The sequence below is a fragment of the Paralichthys olivaceus genome, chromosome 2 (genome assembly GCF_024713975.1).
Source record: "Paralichthys olivaceus isolate ysfri-2021 chromosome 2, ASM2471397v2, whole genome shotgun sequence".
NCBI lineage: Eukaryota > Metazoa > Chordata > Actinopteri > Pleuronectiformes > Paralichthyidae > Paralichthys > Paralichthys olivaceus.
This window is the reverse complement of record NC_091094.1, coordinates 13,786,709-13,804,737: the sequence shown is the minus strand read 5'-3', so window position 1 is coordinate 13,804,737 and position 18,029 is coordinate 13,786,709. Positions and strand designations below refer to the sequence as shown.

The following is an 18,029-nucleotide window of genomic DNA, read 5'->3' as shown; positions in this document are numbered from 1 at the left end:
ACATAAATGATTCATGTAGGATTATTACAAGTAACGCTCCATTATATTTTCTTTCATAAGTACACCTGAACCCATTCAAATGTCAACTGAAAGGGAGGAAAACAATCAAGCTAATTTTAAAGACACATAACTGCCATCATTGAAAGACATATTGCCTGTTGTGTATACTGTTTATCAGATATGCATTGTGCTGTCGAAAGTAGTCCACTAAGTGGAAGGTCGGTGGTTCGATCCCCGGCTCCTCCAGTCTGCATTCCAAAGTATCATTGGGCAAGATACTGAACCCCACATTTCCCCTCATGGCTGTGCTGACACTGCATGGTGTGAATGGTGTGTGAAAGAGAAAATGCTGTGTGTAGAAGCACTGTATGAAAACACGTCTGTGGAGGTTTGAGATATGAGCAAAAAGACTTGTCGCTGCCCAGGCAACAATCATCCTCTGGACCCCTCACACACTATTAATTGGGGCTCTGCTTAATCTATAGTGGGTGAATTTGATTGCTGCTGTGACAGAGGGGAGCCTGTTTTTATGTTAAATGACACTTTCCAATTTGACTGTTGTTCTTGAGTGTTAAATAAGAAGTGATTCACTGTTACTAATATATAAAGGCAAGCTGAGGAATTTGTAGGTGTAGTGTCCATCCATTATCTATACCACTTATGCTTTGAGGGTCATGGGGGGAGCTGGAGCCAATCCCAGCTGTCAACTAGGAACAGGCAATAATACTAACCACTGCACCACCATGCCGCCACTATTAGTGGTGTTATTATCAGTATCGGTCATGTTATTATTTTTTGTTCTTATTCTGAAAACTCATCCACATGCATGTGCATACATGGAAATAAACAAAAAGGTTTTTATACTCCCCCCAGGATGATGGCATAATAAGTTGCAAAGAAAGCACATTTCACTCAGGGAAGCTGATTAATCTCTTGTGTTTCATTAACTTGCACCCTGAGCTCCCAGAGGCATTAAATAGTGTTGCCTTGTGACTTTCTGAGGACCTAACCTTCTTCCATTGGCCCAGAGAAGGAGTGTAATAAATGACAAACCCTACGAAGACTGAGTAAAGCACTGACTTGAACTCAAGAAGATGTTGGCAGCATGTTGGAGGTCAAAGCCTGAGGTTTATTCTTCTGACATGCATCAAAACTAAAGATGGAGAATGCTTAAAGGTTTTACATCAGCCGTTCAAGTTGCTTCACAGACGAGGTTGTTAAATCAATGGTTACAATGGAAGGCTCAGAAAATCAGAATGATGACGAGGAGCTTGTGGGGATGGGACTTCGCGTCGCTGTGTCTCCTGTACAAAATGCCTTTTACATCATCCTGGTGATGCTGGGAATCCTGGGTAATGCCACTGTGGTCGTAGTGATCGGAAAGAGTGTGATAATGGACCATGGCGGAGGACGAAACTCAGACATCATCATCATTAACATGGCGCTATCTAACCTGATGGTGTCTGTGATGAGGAACACGCTGCTTATTATCTCAGACATGGGACTCGAGGTATGTTGTCTTCAAACTCAATAGAGGGCCACTGAGTTACCCATAGTTCAAAGGGTGTGGTCTTGCACCAGCTACCACACTGGTCATCTCTGCCATAATGTAGTAGTGGTAGTAATGAGATACTTATTATTAAATGTGAGTTAGGTTGATGCAACACATTTCTTTTCTATCGCCAGGAAATAAGTAATATTAAATACACAATATTAAGATTTATTATTTTATTTAAATTGATATACCCATCTGGTTTTCTTTACCCCAGCTGTACTCATCCAAAGAGTGGTGTCAGTTCCTGATGGGAGTCTGGGTGTGGCTGCGATCGGTCAACGTGTGGTCAACGCTCTATCTCAGTGCGTTTCACTTCCAGACTTTGAGGCGCGTGGCTCCCACCATCGGGAACCTTCACGGGGCCCGGGGTCCTCCTACCACCATGCTGCTGAGTATGGGCCTCATCTGGCTCCTCAACTTTATCTACTCCATTCCTGCTCATATATTTTCCACGAACGGGGATATGAACACAACAGAGGTGATTCCAATGAATTTTACTTCATCCCTTTTATCAAGTATATTATACACTGTTCTTTCATAAAGTAGAATTTCATTTCTCTTCCAAACTGGTTTTGTTTTGTTTATTCTAGCCTGTGAAAATCTTTTGCTTTTAACTTGCTTGAGTTTAAGTATTAATTTTTAAGCATCAAGTCTGTTTTATTACTTATACATTTGGTAGATCAGGACAGAACAAAATAATAATCTACCAAAACTAGGAAAAAGTCTAAAGTTTTATGCTTTATGCTTTAAATATAGACTTTATTTATGAGATGATACTTGGCATGGTCGTTAGTTATTTAAAGATCCTTTGTGTACTCAAACTACAAACCCTTGGATATCAGGATAAAAACATACAGTAGATAATCATACTGTACTATCAACCCTGCAAATTAAATATTAGTTTAATCTTGTTGAGGGATGTGAAAGGAAAAAAATGATTATTATAAGTAAGATCATTTATTGTGAGTGTGTTCATAAGTGTTTGTTCCTCCATGTTCCTCCTCCTCTCAGACTCTGATGCTGGTGAGCAGCACAACACGCCCCCTGCTGGGCTGCGTGTGGAACTTTCCTTCCACCTACAGTGGTCTGGCCTATGCCACCACCTCTATAGTGATCCATGAGACCATTCCCATAATCCTGATGGCTTTCACCAACCTGGGCTCACTCTACACCCTCTACACCCATGGCAAGATGCGAAGCTCAGTGCAGGAAGGTCCTGTCATCAAACGAGTGCCAGCTGAGAGGCGAGCGGCCAAGGTGAGGAAGACGAGGGTGTCACTGAAGAGCTCATGGAGCCATGTAGATAAGCAGTAAATACAATTTGATATACAGCAGATTTGTGCTTTTATTCATAAATCTGACAAACCAATTTCTATATTGTTTGACTCAAACTTACCATATTTCATCATTTCTCTGTGTGGGTCTCACTACCCTAATTCTTTGCCTTGTGTGATTTTCAGGTGATCCTTGCCCTCATTATGCTCTTCATTGCTTCTTGGGGAACCAGCATTATCTCCGTCAACTATTTCAACTACAACCAGGGCTCCTCGGCTAATTTCCTCCTGATCATTGCTCGTTTTGCCAACATTATCTTCATCGCCATGTCACCTGCTATTCTGGCAGTCGGCCACAGGAGACTGCGGTCTACCATCAAGTCCTTGCTCTCTCACTGACAGAGCTGCCGGCTTACAGTTCACTCTGCTGGAGCACTGGAGGCGCAGATCACACAATACAGAAAATATCACTCCCTGCATCTTCTCTCAATAGTTAATAATAAGGAGGTTCATGGTCGTTGGTGTGGATAGTTATTTCTCTCTGTAAACCTATGTGTTTATGTGTGTGAGTGTGTGTGACTCAACATAGCAAGGCCAAGTGTTAAAACCCCAACAAGCCTGTAAGGATTCATGTTACATGACTCAGTTAGTACACAGGGCTGGTTATATGATTCCGTTTATTATACAGTCCAAACAAATGGTACAAAGAAAAACAATAATCTGTCCAAACTGATTTTTACTATATTGCAACATGTTTCCTTTAGTTTGCAGGCCAAGATATTAACATTATGCTTTATAGATTCAGTGTAATAGATTCAGATTCATGTTTTTTTTCTTACCATGATGGCTTCTGACTACATATTTCATATTTTCTAACGTTGTTTGTACCACCATAAAATAATGTTGTAACTACTTAAAGAAACTTATTGTGAGACAGTAGTCTCTCATGCACCATTTGACACCTAGATTTCTGGATCTGTTTATTTGACCCTTATAAAAGATTTTAGTGACAAAACACAGCAAAAGTGTAACATGTAATGAAGGAACAATGTACAATATATGGTAAATTTATGCTAATGGACAAATGGTTATAACATTTCAGGGATGGAATTTTCTCCCATTTTCCCCACTTTATAATTTCTTACTTGTTGTGTTACTGTTGTGTTGGATATTGGAGACTGATTGGACTGGGTTTGACATGTTTACAATCATTATAAACTATTCAAAACATAATGGAGACAATGTTGGTTTATAAAAATAATCTTGAATTCACAGCACAAACAATCTGTACAAGTGATATACTCTGAATAAATCCTATTTTAAAAATAACAACAAAGAAACAATGAAATGTCTGCTTGTATTGAAATATGTCAAAATAAGCTAAAATAATACTTAACAACTCTGTCCAGGTAACAAGTGAGAAGATTCACACAGTTTGAAAGAGTTTTTCTTGTCACACTGCATCATTTGCCTGCTTTAGTTTTTTCCTCCACATTTATGACTTCTCTCTTATTTTGAACAACAAAAACAGTTTGTTTTCCCTTTTTTCCTGTAGTCTGTGGAGATGTACTTCCCTGTTCAGTGACCTCACGGTGACGTTTCAGAACTTTAGACCACCCCAATATCATGCTCATGATTCTCCTCCTCAGCTTTCCATGTCCCAGCGCCACCACCATCGGACTGAAGCCCACAAATAAAGAGGCGGAGAAGTGGGCCACGGTAAGCAGCCCCTCAGCATGGTGTCCCCCGTCGTGGTTGTAGTATGTCACTGCAGCGACCTGCATTGCCCAGCAGACCACGAAGAGGGACACCAGCGACATGATGACATGAGCTGCCTTTCGCTCAGTGGACACATGTTTGTCCAGTTCTCCATGAGTTCCTCCCGACTCTCCCCCTGAGGTGACTGCTCTGATGTGCTTGGCCAGAGCGTGAAGTGTGGCCAGATTGGTGAACATCATCAGCACTAATGGCAACACCTCATTTAGAGCCAGCGAGGTGGAGGCGAAGGCTGAGCCCTGCTGCTCAGAGGGGAACTCCCAGATGCAGCCCAGCAGTGGCCTGGTGGTGCAACTGATCACCATCAGCTCCACGGTGGCATTGCCATGAACATGGGTGCTGTACACCAGGGCTGGAATAGAGAAGACCAGGTTAGCCCCCCACACCAGCCCCAGAACAGTCCACACCCGCCGCCTCTCCCTCTGATGTGCGAGAGGTCCAAAGGCCATGTGCTGTCGCCTCAGGGTAGTGCAGTGGAAGACACTGAGCGCCAGAGTCACCCAGCAGCCCACGGCTCGCCACCACACCCACAGCAGCATGAAGACTCGGCACCAGCCCGGAGACAGAGACACATTCAGGCCCAGGTCCGACACGAAGATGGGCACGGTGCGGAAGAGTGAAGTCAGCAGGTTGGCCAAAGACAGGTGCACCAAGATGGTGTCAGAAGAAGGGAGTCTCCGAGCCGAACTCTCACTGGCTGACTGAAACACCTGAGAGTCAAAGCAGGACAGACTGAGAACAGAGCCAAGAAAAACACTCAACTCACAATATAACCCTCTGTATCATCTCACCACATGGATGACCAAGATGTTTCCCAGGATGCCAGAAAAAACCAAGAGCCCAAACAAAATAGCTTCTACAGTGAGGACCTCTGACATGGCATCATCCTCTGCATGGCAGCATAGTTTTTCTTATTGTAGAGTGCATGGGAAATAGTGGAAGGGAAACATTGAGGCTTCATTTATATCACTGCTCCTGGTGGTTTTCCTCATTGTGTTTTATACGTGTACGCACGGATCAACAAGCAGGTTCATTACACAGAAGGTTTCATCTTTGCTGAACAGGTTCAGGGTAGATTTAGTCCAACATGCTGATGCTTTTGCTGAATATGCAGAGGCAGGCGTTTTCCAGTTTTGCTTTCCACATCATCGACCCGCTGCAAACGCAAAGCTGTCTCTTGACTTGGAAAATCACATAAAAGCTGTGAGTCACTGTTATTTGTTGGGATTAAAATATCCATGCTAACCGTCATTTAACTCTGCTGCAGAAAAAGCATGTTGTGGTGGACCAGTGTTTCCTTCCTTTTTTCGGCTCATTTGTTTTTCAGTTAATTCTGTTTATGTCCCTGTAGCTTGGCTTAATAACAACATGTAGTATCACATAAACCAAAAAACTACTGATCTCACAGATTGAACTAATCATCTGATGTGAGCTCTCAGGAACAGGTGGTGCTGAGCCAGTCATTGATGCAGCATTTTCTCTCTCTCTCTCTCTCTTATTAGTCAGCCATTCATCCTCTTCCTTGGTAATAATTGTTTGTTGGCTTGCCACGTTTCTCTCTTGGGAGGAGGCAATCATTATTCACAATACTCTCACATAAGCACTGCTTAATTAATTTTCCTGTGGAGGACAGTGATGCATCTTGATCATATATTCATTTTAGATCTATTTCCTCCTCAATGTCTATGTCTTTCTTTAAATGGCTGCTGATTCCCTTAATAAACAAGAAAATTATTCAAATAAAAAGTAACAAGTAGCAAAACCTTTCTGCATTGTAATAGCAGTTAATTTCCCTGCTGGGGAAATTGCAGAATAAATGTTTTGAAATTGTCTTTCATTTTTGTTTTGTCTAATTCTCCCACAGTATGTGCACAACCACTCAAATTAGACAACTCATTTTTCAGACATGAAAACTATATTTTTATATAGAGGTCTTACTTTAGTGTCAATGCTCTGTGTGTTATCTCTTACTGTCAGACCAGATGAGCCCAAATGCAAACACCAGAGATTATTGATATGGAAAATACAGTATTTTGTGTGAATTTAGCATTAGCCAAATTAGCTTGAAACATCTAGTTCTTGATGCATCATAAAGAAATGAACTGTTCTGATACATTGAAAGGTAAAATTAAAGGTCCAGTGTGTAAGATTTAGGGGAAAAGGATCTATTGGCAGAAACTGAAAGTAGAATAATAGTGATGTTTTCACTAGTTCGTTTCATCTAAATTGTATGAATTGTAGTTTTCTTTACCCTTGAAAAAGCCGTTTATATTTAATACTTTATATTAACATTGAGGGGGTCGGCTCTACGGAGGCCGCCATGTTTTTTACAGTAGCCCAGACTGGACAATCGAAACACCTTTTGAGTTTTTATGACAACTGAAACTACCACAGGTTCTTTTTCATGATTGGAAGGGGAGGGTGAGGTGAGGGGTGTTCAGCTGCAACATGAAATTTCAACAGTAGATATCACTAAATTCTACACACTGTACCTTTAAGTCAGTTTCAGTATCAGACGTTTAGTCCAACCAGCAGCAACCGCTCATCCTTTTAACACAAAGGGAATGTCTGAAAATCTAAATAAAGTAGCAAAGAAGATATAATAAGATAAATTAGATGTTAGTTAGGTTGGTATTTGTAAAGAAATAAACAGTGATTAGAAGATAATATTGAGTCAGTGTCCATGTTGTAACCACACAGGTCGTCTCTACAGAAAACATTTTGTCAGGAAATAAAGATCTAAATAAAGTAGCAGAAAGATATAATAAGATAAATTAGATGTTAGTTAGTTTGTTCTCCAGGAAATGTGTTTTTTATAAATTGAAGTGTCAGGTGTTGAGTCAATTACCAGAAAAGGGATAATTCAGCACAGAATATTGATTGATTTCATGTTTTTACATTATTTCAAACACTCTTGGCTCCCTGTGTAGGACCGTTTGTGTAATTACACAGGATTAGAAGGTGGCAGATTGTTTCACAGCAGCTCTGATGTGATGAGAGGGACGTGCACAGGTGGGATGCAGGTTAGTCTCCATCCATCGCTGCTGTGAGGACTGTGACACACCTGAAGCACCGTTTGTGTGTGTGTGTGTGTGTGTGTGTGTGTGTGTGTGTGTGTGTGTGTGTGTGTGTGTGTGTGTGTGTGTGTGTGTGTGTGTGTGGGACGATGACTCACAACCGACTGTTCAGAATTACAAATATGTGGTGCACGCTCCCTGGGGATGCGCGGCGCGCGCTCGTGCACGCGCACTCTCACACAGCGGGCTTCATAGGCTTTTACGTCAAACCAGGCAGGAAGAAGAAGCAGAAGAAGAAGAAGAAGAAAGCGGATCTGATGGCACGATAAGTGGATGTAAGGACGGTCGGGCCCTGTCGTCCCACCGAGACAAGTGAGTGCTTCTCCTGGATGTCTGGAGGGGATGCTGAGATGACTTCTATCACCGTGTGCTGCTTTATTTAACTTCCCCTTGCACGCTTCATCCTCATGCAAGGTCACACCGGGATCTCTAGCTGACTGCAGAGACGCATGATTCACTGTTATTTCTGTCGCAGATGCACAGCCCGCCCGCTCCTCTCGCCCAGGGACGCGCGCTCTTGTTTTACGCGGATTCCGTCGTGCGCACCGAGGCTGAGCTGATCCTATGGCAGACGTCGATCCGCCCTGTGCCACCGTGAGAGGAGAATAATCCGAGGGAGTGAAATGAATAGCCAACAGCCATCCCTGCTCGCCTTGTCGGCTCTGCTGCTCTGCACATTACACCACACAGCTGGCTCCAGCAGATCAGCATCACCATCTCCATCTGAGGTGAGGGGCAGGGGCAATGTGGGGGTGATGCTCCAAAGCTGGCGGAAACAGACCAACATCACCTCCAACTATGGTAATCATAGCCAGAAAAGTAGGCCGTCACCATCATCACCAAAGCTCGAAGCGGTAACAGGCCAAGTTAATCGCTTCTCCTTCAACAACAGTAGAGACAATGTTACTACTATGATATCTGAGAGGTCTGGCGGGGAACCAGGCTGGAGCCCAACAGAGGAGGTGTCATCACACTGTGCCTACCAAGTGGTCGAGGGAGGCATTGGGGGGCAGCTGTGCTTTCGAGACACGCTGTTCGGGTACAAGTGTCGCAAGGCCGACTGCAGGACAGTGGTGTCTTTGGGGAATCTGGTGGCAAATATCCTCATCAACGGCAGTGTACTGTTACAGTGGAGCCATGAGGGAGAGTCTATGATCACAGAAGGAGAGATGAAGACAGGGGAGGCTGCAGCTGGTCAGAGGAGCAGTAGGGATCCAGTGACCAATTCAACCACAGAGGAAAGTCTACAATCAAGCCCTGTTTTCAGTGGCCGACGCCACAGACGAGGAGGCTATGAGTTGAGCTGCTGGTGGAATGGAAGCTACACTCAGTTTGAGTGTGCCGGTGTCCATCTTGGATCCGGCTGCAGGGACTTTCTCCTGACCGAGCTTCATGAGAACATCCCCTACCGGCTCTGCCTGAGATCCCTGGCTTACTCCGATCCAGCTCAGGGGGCAGAGCAGCGAAACTGTGTCGAGTTTACCCTGCCACCGTCTGGGATGCAGGACATTGTCATCGCCATGACAACTGTGGGGGGAGCCATTTGTGTGATGCTGGTCATCATTTGCTTGCTGGTGGCATATATCACAGAAAACATCATGAGCCCCACAACACAGCACACATACTCCTACCGCACTCATTCGCATCACTGATGCACTGCTAAATGAATACAATGTCATGCACTTAACATCCACTACCATTTGTAAACTCACAGTCACTCACTGTCCTAACTAGTTATTTCCCAAACAAATATGTACATCCTGTTGTGACTGAACTGAAGCACAATCTACTGTGGCTCTGCAATAACATGCCTTGTCAACCTCTGCGAGGATGCACTGAACCAAAAGTACTGATAACTTACATTTAGTAAATGCGTTAGTGTACTATGTTGTATTTTTGTTCAAGGTTGTCTGTGATTGAGTGCGTCAGTCGGTGCGTTGGCAGCATTTATACAGCAATACAATTGATGAAATGGCATCAGAAGCAGCAGTTTTGCTAAAGCGTTCAGCCTGTGAAAGTGTTCACACTGGTCCTGTCCTTGCTGGGTCACAAAAAAATTCAACTTTACAGAAGTAAATCTTTACCACTCGCCTAATTAATCCCCCCCATCTTGTTTTGCTTTTAACGCTATGTGATTGTACCATTTTGTGAAGGGCAATACAATCTGCTGTATAGTCTCCAGATACTGTGCCAAACATCTTGAGTTTAGAAAGCCTTAATGTCCTGCTGTCAGTAAATAAAACACCATGAGGTCATTTGTAATACTTTGCAGCTGTCATTATTTTCCTGTGTTTATGTGCGTGTGTTTTCTCTTTACATTCCAGGGGACTTTACAAGAATCCGAAACAAGAAACAGAAATACATGTGTTAACATAAAACCTTACAGAGCTGTCACCAAACAAGAATGGTTTGTTTTGTATGAATAATTCTTTAATCTTAATAGTATTGCACTGTAAGAAATGCACCTACTTACATATTACTCAGAGTTTCAGGTTATGTTTGTGTTTTGCAGCAGATTCATGCCCCTATTTTAGTCCCATCACCACTGTGCTAGGATGTGGCATTATGTCAAATGAATGATGGAATGATTTGACATAGGCTATATTTTTTTTACACTCTCTTATCTTTAAGAACAACACAAGATACTTGTTATTGTAATTGTTGAATCTGGAATCCGCGGACCACCGTTTATTAGATGATGAATCTATGAATAGATTTAAGAGCTTGTTTCAAAATGTGCATATTAGTATATGTTTGCTGATTTGATGAGTTACTTAGCTCAGTTTGACATGACTAACCAATTTTGGTGTTAACAATATAACACAAGAATGATACATAGTAGACACCTCATAGGGTACTTACACCACAGGTAGACTTACATGATAGGATTTTTTGGGGTGTTTCTAGCTGTGTAAATGAGATTATTAACAAGCATTCATTTTAAGCATGTTGCTAGCAGACACTTCAAACAGAAAAAACTTCTGCTGCTACCACTATCTTTGTACTGTCACAACTCATTGTATATCACCATATTATATTATAATATAAAACTTTGCTGCTACCTCATACATTTGCACTCAGAACTGTCATTTTTATTTATTGTCTACTTTAGTGTTAGGACATGTCTGTCTTTATTTGTTGTGCCTGTGCACTTTATTACTTTAGTGTTAGAAAATGTCTTGTCTTCACCGTGGGATAGTTAGGAACGTAACTTCGATTCCTTTGTATGTCTGGTATATGTGAAGAAATTGACAATAAAGCTGACTTTGACTTTGATAGGGTGCTTACACTGCAGGTAGGACTAGAAGACAGGGATCTATTTTGATGTTCCTGACTGTGTACATTTGAATATTAATATGGTAAACATTATTTTTAAGTTCTATTACTTGCTGACACTTCATGGGGCACCTCCACCACAGGCAGGCTTACATGATAGGGTTTTATCTTGATGTTCCTTGCTGCAACAGTTGCATCACTGAGGTGAACGTTCTTAAAACTTCTGTTACTATTCTTAATTGTAAAGTGCTAGCACTATTAGTCTACGCAAGGCAATCCATTAAAATAACGCGTTTATTTCAATGAAAGTTGTTTTCGTCACATTTACTTTTGGAACGTTCAGTTTGTCTGAAACTCCGCCCCCCACGTGACATCATTTCATAAAGCCGTGTTGAACTCACGGGGCTCCGCCATTTTAACTTCCTCCTTGTAAGAGAAGACGAGCACGTCGCGCAGTCGTTGTTGTAGAGACGTGTTGTTGTTTGCAGGGTGTTCTGTCACACGCACTCGCGGGGCTCGAACTAACCCACCTCTCGTTAGTTTTCAGACAGCCGCGTGTCGGGTAGCTTCAGCCGGGGAGTCGCGATGCCGAGCCACCCGCTGCGTGTAGCGGTCGTGTGCTCGAGCAACCAGAACCGCAGTATGGAAGCGCACAATATCCTCAGGTAAAGACCGGGCGAGAGGAAGGCAAAACGGGGGGGGGGGACCACCGCAGCCCGAGCGAAGGAACTCGAAACTGCGAGGGGTCGGTCCTGTTTATCTGAGCCGCTCATGAGCCGCACAGACACGGTGATGGACGGTCCCTCCGCCGGGCCTCAGTTTAACAATGGATCCCTCCTCTGAGAGGCACCGGGGCCGCAGCGCACCTTTACCGCTGCTCATCACTATTTCAGCTCAGATTAGTTAAATCCTGCCACCATTCATGTCGTCTTCCTAAAGCTGGTGTCGGGTTTTAGTCAAACTATTCGCGGCCCCCACATGTTGTTTGGAGCGCCCTCCTTGAGGAGGCATACCGGAAGAGAGGAACTGCAGCTGCAACACAGGGGCTCAGTCATGTAGTGGAGTTTGTAGGTGAATTCCTGTTCAAACTAAATGTGAGGTGGCTCAGTCTGGACGCTGCACACCTGCTCTCACTGGACATTTGCTTGACAACAGGACTGGAAACTGAAAAGAAACAGAGCAGGAGGACGCAATAACATCTATGGACCAGTTTAGCTTGTTGGTGACATGTCACCCACGTCATTAGTTGAAATAATAAACATCACATCCCCCTTTACAGTCTCTGTTTATCCTCCTGTCTTGGTAACAGGGTTTGATCAGGTTTGACACAGCTCAGGAGAGAGCTGGACGAGGCCCCACACACTTCACTGTGCAGTGATTCATCGCGTGACGCACTATGGCCACTGTTTTGCTTACTCATCCAGGTCTCAGGACACAGCAGGGAGATTGTTTAGGTGTTCTTGTCTCTGTTGATTCCAGAAATGTTATGTAATTTATTCTCTTGTCCTTTTTTCCCCCTCTTTGCAGCAAACGTGGATTCGATGTGCGCTCATTCGGGACAGGGTCTCATGTGAAGCTACCCGGTCCTGCCCCGGATAAACCAAATGTGTATGACTTCAAAACGACATATGAACAGATGTACAACGACTTGGTCCGCAAGGACAAGGAACTGTATCCCCTTCTCACTCACCTTTTCCTCACACACAGACGCACACTTACACGCGGCCCTGGTACATGCATCTTGTTTAGGTTTTAATCTTTGATGGTGTTGGAGCAGCTCAGCAGATTGGAGCGCACTAATGGATAACTCACATGCAGGGATTTTAACACGTGTGACAGATGTACAGTATGTTTTGTTATGAAACCTGTATAATGCAGAGAACAAAGGAAGCAGTGCAGCAGTAAGTGGGATTTGGTGAAGATCATTAAGGTTTTACTTGTATTTGCGTTGGCCTTTCTGCCACCACTGTTCCTTGCTAATGCAGTTTTCCTTTATTTCCCATATGTTGTATTTTTTAAGTTATCTCCACTATAGATCATTTCGCAGGTTGAATAACATGAGCAAGTTGGATTTTTTTTCTTGTACTCAGCTTCATCTGGCTCATTTACTTTTGTTAATTACACTAAATTGAGTTTCTGTAAAAACTGTAAATCTTGGTAATGAAAACAATCAAGGGAAACTCCATTATTAAAGAAAACAGTGGCTACAAGTAGATAACATTAAGTGGGGGGGGGCTCTACCCTTGAGGTGTTTGACCACAAGTACAATAACAAACAGCAGATATTTCCCACAGATTGGGTGTCTGTTAAACCAGGAGTGTAATAGTCACTTCTGTTTATACGATGTCATTGACTGTAGGACCCAAAGGTAAGTTAAAGATAATCAAATACAATCACCTGCATTATTCATGAGGAGAAATGCCTGCTGTGGTGTATGATGCCGGCTGACGGGGTTTTTTTCACATGCATAAATGTCTCGGGAGCTTTCATCCAAATTATCACAGTTATTCCTCCTGTTAAGCCCTGGCTGGTTGTAATTTTTCATGTTCACTGACTTTCAAATGAATTTCAACACCATCCATAGTTGAATTTAAATCTGCGCTTTTTAATTATTCCTGCACTATTTCCAGAATTCCTCCAGACTTCCGACTGAATTAATTATTTACTGATCCAAGCTTAAATGTAGGGCAAAGTATCTCACCAAATGTTTACTTACTGTTGTGCTACTGATCATTATATTATTGTTTTGCAGTTGCAGATATTGCCGTGTGTTGTTTGAGAGGTCAAATCTGTAATCCCACGAATCAAATGTGGACATGCTCTGATGTGATTCTCAATGCATTATGACTAGATACTGTTCATACTACCTCTTATAAAACTCCTATAATTCCTGTAACTATGCATGGATTTCTTATATATTTCATCACTATAACAATCCACTGGTGGTGTTTTTTTAATTTTTGGCACAGATGGCCATGTAGTGACAGTGCAGTTCTTTTTTGCAACAGCAAATGGCAGCCTGCAAGTGTCAATGGTTTGTTTATAAAGTCAAATATTACAACTTTGTTGAATTAATTTATTGCAGCCTGTAAAAGTTTCACATTACTGAAATCCCCCTGAATTGTCCTTCCTTCGTCCACTGTTTTTTTAATCAGCTAAAGATTTAAAGTAATCTTTTTTTTCACCACTAGAGGGTGCTGCAGATTGACTAATGCAAGCACTGGTGCTATTCCAGTATTTATTCACCAGCTCTGTGCTTCCACTGAGACACAACCCCACAAGTGCACGGGAAAAACTGTCCTATTCAAAAAATGGTGCTATGTTTTACTTTTCTATAGTCTTGGTTGAAATTCTCTTTGAAAGTTGTTTTTACCTTGAAGTGTTTCTGTGGCTCCCTGCTTGTGTTCCTTGACCACGTCACTCTTCAGATACACACAGAACGGCATCCTGCACATGCTGGACCGCAACAAGCGCATCAAGTCGAAGCCGGAGCGGTTTCAAAACTGCAAGGAGAAGTTTGACCTGGTCATCACCTGTGAAGAGAGAGTGTACGACCAAGTGCTGGAGGGTGAGGATTGTCATACATGTCTAAAAAGATGAAGGAATCTTGATGCTATCTGCAAGATACAGCACAGAGTCATGTCATGGTTTCAAAAAACAAGTTTTTGCTCTATTTTCTCATCAGACCTGAACTCAAGAGAGCAGGAGACACTGCAGCCTGTACACGTCATCAATGTAGACATTCAGGATAACCACGAGGAAGCCACGCTGGGCGCCTTCCTCATCTGTGAGCTGTGTCAATGTGTGAGTGTCTCCTACCAGGGTTTTCAAATGCTATTGCACAAACACAGTATCGGCAAAGTGGAGCTGAGACACCACAAAATATGTTGTAGTTAATATATGTAAAGGCAGTGACTGGTTTAAAAATAAGATATACTACTGAAAGTGTGCAGTAAATCTGAGGATGTATAAATTAAATGATCTGTTAATCCTAAAAGAAATGAGTCAGTAGTGACCTAATGAAAATGCTGCTCAGTAAACGAGTTATAGATTGATAAATGGTCCATAATTGATTTGAGTTTCTTAGGGCTAATGAGCAGTGTGTGACTGCAGGCTGTGTGTAATCTGTCATCTCCTCCCCTGCAGATCCAGCACACTGACGACATGGAGAATGAAATCGACGAGCTCCTACAAGAGCTTGAGGAGAAGAGCAACAGGCCTTTTCTTCACACCGTCTGCTTCTACTGATGCACAACCGAATGCAATAAACACAGACCCAGACCAAGCAATCAAACAACAGAGTATGGAAACGCATACTCCCTGCTCCTCAGTCATCTGTAACACAGTACATAGATAATGTGTACACACACACACACACACACACACACACACACACACACACACACACACACAGAGAGCTTTGGTCAGGACCTAACAAATGGCTGCGCTTGGACATATTGGTGATGATGGGTGTTTCCTTAACTCAGAGCACAGACTCGCTGCTCTCGCTCTGCCTTTATTCCTTTGGAACAAGGTCAGGCCAAGGTCATCTCTCCATCCCAGTCCAATGAAATCACTCAATCATGTCTCCTCAGGGAGAGCCATAACACCCCCTACCCCCCCACGCCACAACCCTCCCGGTCAAACAACTGCTTTAGGGGTTCCTCTGATTTCTGTTCACTGCAGCATGTTGATGCTGACTATTTTGTTTTCTCTAGATATATCATTGTAATGAATTTGACCATATATGTCAGATTTTTTCTCTGACCTGGTGCAGTGTAAATGTGTCTCTTGGGGTCAGACTGGCAGGAGGAGCAATTGAAGTGAATGCGTTTGTGCGACCATGTGTGGTGGAGTTGTTTGGAATAATTTAACGGTGGGTGGGCTAATAAACAATAACCAAACATAGGCCTCTCCGAGGTTCTCCTCTGATGTGTTTCCAATATAATGTGTTGATTCATATTTAAACTTGGATTTGTTTATCTTTCAGGGTGTAGTTTTCTTTTTTGTAAATGTTAAAGAACTGAAGCATTGTAATTATCTGCAAACTGCGAGCTCAGCTCAGAGTGCCTAACTTTTCTGTATGTACAGATGAATCCACTAAAGAGAACAAACCAGAAACATGCAGCGTCTCTTTATTTGCTCTGACATGTGGTTCATGTGTACACTTGTATATTAGCATGTAACTTGAATTAATATTGAAGCCCTGACCATCTGCCCTTTTTGTTTGATTTAGTTCATTTCTGCTCCATTTAGTCTCCTCCATCTTTTGGTTGACTGACAGAAATGTTGTGTAAGAGATTGAGGTGTGGTAAATAAAGCTTACCTGGGTAATGCACAAGTAAATGTGTCTGTATCCCATTTTCACTAACCATACAATTATCAGTTAAAATCTTGAGTAATGTACTTAATATTATATTTTAATATTAAATTAGAATGATGTCATCTTACACAATGAAATGATTAAGATGAACCTTACAGGATATTTAGTATCAGACTTTTATATACGTGAGACAGTATTCATGCAAACAATGACTTGTTTAGTATAGGTATAGATGCAGGAGAACCCTCGAGCAAGTGCTGGAGCTCAATATTCACACCTACAGTATGTGGATCCAGACTAGAGCTTTACTAATCACTTTCCCGAGGACCGCGTCTTTGTGTGTGTGTGCACCTGCAGAATGTGCTGATTATTGTGTATGTGTTTGTGTGTGCGCACCTGCAGAGAGAGAGAGAGAGTATCTGTGTATCCGTGTATCTGTGTGTGTACGTACGTGTGTATACAGCTATTTTTGTGAGGACCAGTTTGAGTCTACAACCCACTGAGTGAGGACTATTTTGGCCAGTCCTCACTTTCTGACCCACCTTTAATGGACTGTTTGGGGGTTAAGACTTAGATTTAGGGTTGGAATTAGAATAGGATTAAGGGTTAGGGTTAGGGGCAGGGGAATGGGTTATGCCAAAGAGGGTTAGGGTTTATGCACCTGCGGGAAGTAAATATTAAACCAGGGGGAAGAGTAGGTTTCCTGAAGAGAGGCTGTTTGCAGCTATTGTACAGTATATAATAAATTATTATATTTAAGATATGCTCTCCATTAGATCAAGTTTTCTTCCTTGGAAATTCATCTTTTTGGTTAAAAATATGTTTGTGGTTTATAAATATAAATAGTACACAGAAAAGAAAACCAGACCCTAACTCTTCCAAAATAAAGTTACACATTAACCAAAACCGAACCCAGAATTAGGAGCAATCTGAGAAACCTGTTGAACCCTTCAGGTTATCAAAACCAATCTGCCCTAAAGAACAGAGGGGACAAATTAATGGTTTAAACAAATGGTGTCTTAAGTGCCTTCCTTTTACTTCCTGTCATCTTTAATTCTGGTAACTCACTCTCCTTACAAAACCATCAGCATCATACTATAAATTCATGTTATTTATCCCTCACACGGTCTTTCACCAGCCCAGTTTACATGTCTCTCTGTCCATGTGTGAGTTTCTGGTCACAGATTGATTCACACAGAGGACTTGTCCAGACGGTTACATGCAAAACACGTCTCCAGGGACAAAATGGTGCAATTGTTTACTGTAATTTTAATGACACTTCATTAGTTACTGTTTGATTCTCTGTCTAATGATCAGGATTTACCACTTTGATTCGTCTAATTAAGGGAGAAATTAGGTGAGATTGGCAACAAATGCCTCCAGCCACTTACATTGTGTGATTAGTTAAATTAACACATGAATCATAGTTAATGGAGATGACTTATATCTGAGTTTTATCACTTGACTTTGCTTTGTAGAAGCAGCTTCTTTAATCCTTCAGCCATTAATGTGAAATATTAAAACCAGACTTTTCAATTTAGCAAGTTAACCCAAGTATTACTAATCACATTAAGTCCAGATACTAGTGATTTTCTAACACCCCTCTCAGTGCAACTCTGCTGTTATGTATTGTGTGTTTATTAATATGTACTTTTCTGTCTGCCTTTAAAGACCACATATTTAAAGCCCAACAATGTCACTGACAAGACGGATCACTCTAAATATTACACCATCGTGATAAGGGCCTG

The 18,029-nt window shown here is 42.2% G+C and overlaps 4 protein-coding genes across 4 annotated transcripts; 3 read left to right on the top strand and 1 right to left on the bottom strand.

The window, feature by feature from the left end:
* The first annotated feature begins 74 nt into the window (after positions 1 to 74).
* Positions 75 to 3,238, top strand: LOC109638492 (olfactory receptor class A-like protein 4). Its single transcript, XM_020101485.2, has 4 exons — positions 75 to 1,510; positions 1,770 to 2,033; positions 2,567 to 2,812; positions 3,016 to 3,238. Exons 1-4 carry the CDS (start codon positions 1,226 to 1,228, stop codon positions 3,226 to 3,228), a joined length of 1,008 nt encoding a protein of 335 aa, XP_019957044.2. The 5' UTR covers positions 75 to 1,225; the 3' UTR covers positions 3,229 to 3,238.
* A 29-nt stretch (positions 3,239 to 3,267) lies between these two features.
* On the bottom strand, positions 3,268 to 7,519 carry ora4 (olfactory receptor class A related 4). Its single transcript, XM_020101484.2, has 2 exons — positions 5,397 to 7,519; positions 3,268 to 5,315 (listed from the first exon to the last, which is right to left on the bottom strand). Exons 1-2 carry the CDS (start codon positions 5,481 to 5,483, stop codon positions 4,293 to 4,295), a joined length of 1,110 nt encoding a protein of 369 aa, XP_019957043.2. The 5' UTR covers positions 5,484 to 7,519; the 3' UTR covers positions 3,268 to 4,292.
* Positions 7,520 to 7,860: 341 nt separating this feature from the next.
* fndc10 (fibronectin type III domain containing 10) lies at positions 7,861 to 9,944 on the top strand. The gene is made up of 2 exons (XM_069537346.1): positions 7,861 to 7,994; positions 8,158 to 9,944. The coding sequence occupies exon 2, from the start codon at positions 8,306 to 8,308 to the stop codon at positions 9,332 to 9,334; it is 1,029 nt and encodes a 342-aa protein (XP_069393447.1). The 5' UTR covers positions 7,861 to 7,994; positions 8,158 to 8,305; the 3' UTR covers positions 9,335 to 9,944.
* A 1,385-nt stretch (positions 9,945 to 11,329) lies between these two features.
* Positions 11,330 to 16,304, top strand: ssu72 (SSU72 homolog, RNA polymerase II CTD phosphatase). Its single transcript, XM_020111079.2, has 5 exons — positions 11,330 to 11,623; positions 12,486 to 12,629; positions 14,387 to 14,526; positions 14,644 to 14,762; positions 15,105 to 16,304. Exons 1-5 carry the CDS (start codon positions 11,544 to 11,546, stop codon positions 15,204 to 15,206), a joined length of 585 nt encoding a protein of 194 aa, XP_019966638.1. The 5' UTR covers positions 11,330 to 11,543; the 3' UTR covers positions 15,207 to 16,304.
* Positions 16,305 to 18,029: the final 1,725 nt, after the last annotated feature.

Excerpts from the sequence above, each read along its gene's own strand:
- LOC109638492 (XM_020101485.2), top strand. The coding sequence starts at position 1,226 with ATGGTTACAATGGAAGGCTCAGAAAATCAGAATGATGACGAGGAGCTT. Across the intron at positions 2,034-2,566 it reads GGGATATGAACACAACAGAG|ACTCTGATGCTGGTGAGCAG; the intron begins GTGATTCCAATG and ends TCCTCCTCTCAG. Across the intron at positions 2,813-3,015 it reads CTGAGAGGCGAGCGGCCAAG|GTGATCCTTGCCCTCATTAT; the intron begins GTGAGGAAGACG and ends TGTGATTTTCAG.
- ssu72 (XM_020111079.2), top strand. The coding sequence starts at position 11,544 with ATGCCGAGCCACCCGCTGCGTGTAGCGGTCGTGTGCTCGAGCAACCAG. Across the intron at positions 12,630-14,386 it reads GTCCGCAAGGACAAGGAACT|ATACACACAGAACGGCATCC; the intron begins GTATCCCCTTCT and ends GTCACTCTTCAG. Across the intron at positions 14,527-14,643 it reads GTACGACCAAGTGCTGGAGG|ACCTGAACTCAAGAGAGCAG; the intron begins GTGAGGATTGTC and ends TTTTCTCATCAG.
- ora4 (XM_020101484.2), bottom strand. The coding sequence starts at position 5,483 with ATGTCAGAGGTCCTCACTGTAGAAGCTATTTTGTTTGGGCTCTTGGTT. Across the intron at positions 5,316-5,396 it reads ACATCTTGGTCATCCATGTG|GTGTTTCAGTCAGCCAGTGA; the intron begins GTGAGATGATAC and ends TTTGACTCTCAG.
- fndc10 (XM_069537346.1), top strand. The coding sequence starts at position 8,306 with ATGAATAGCCAACAGCCATCCCTGCTCGCCTTGTCGGCTCTGCTGCTC.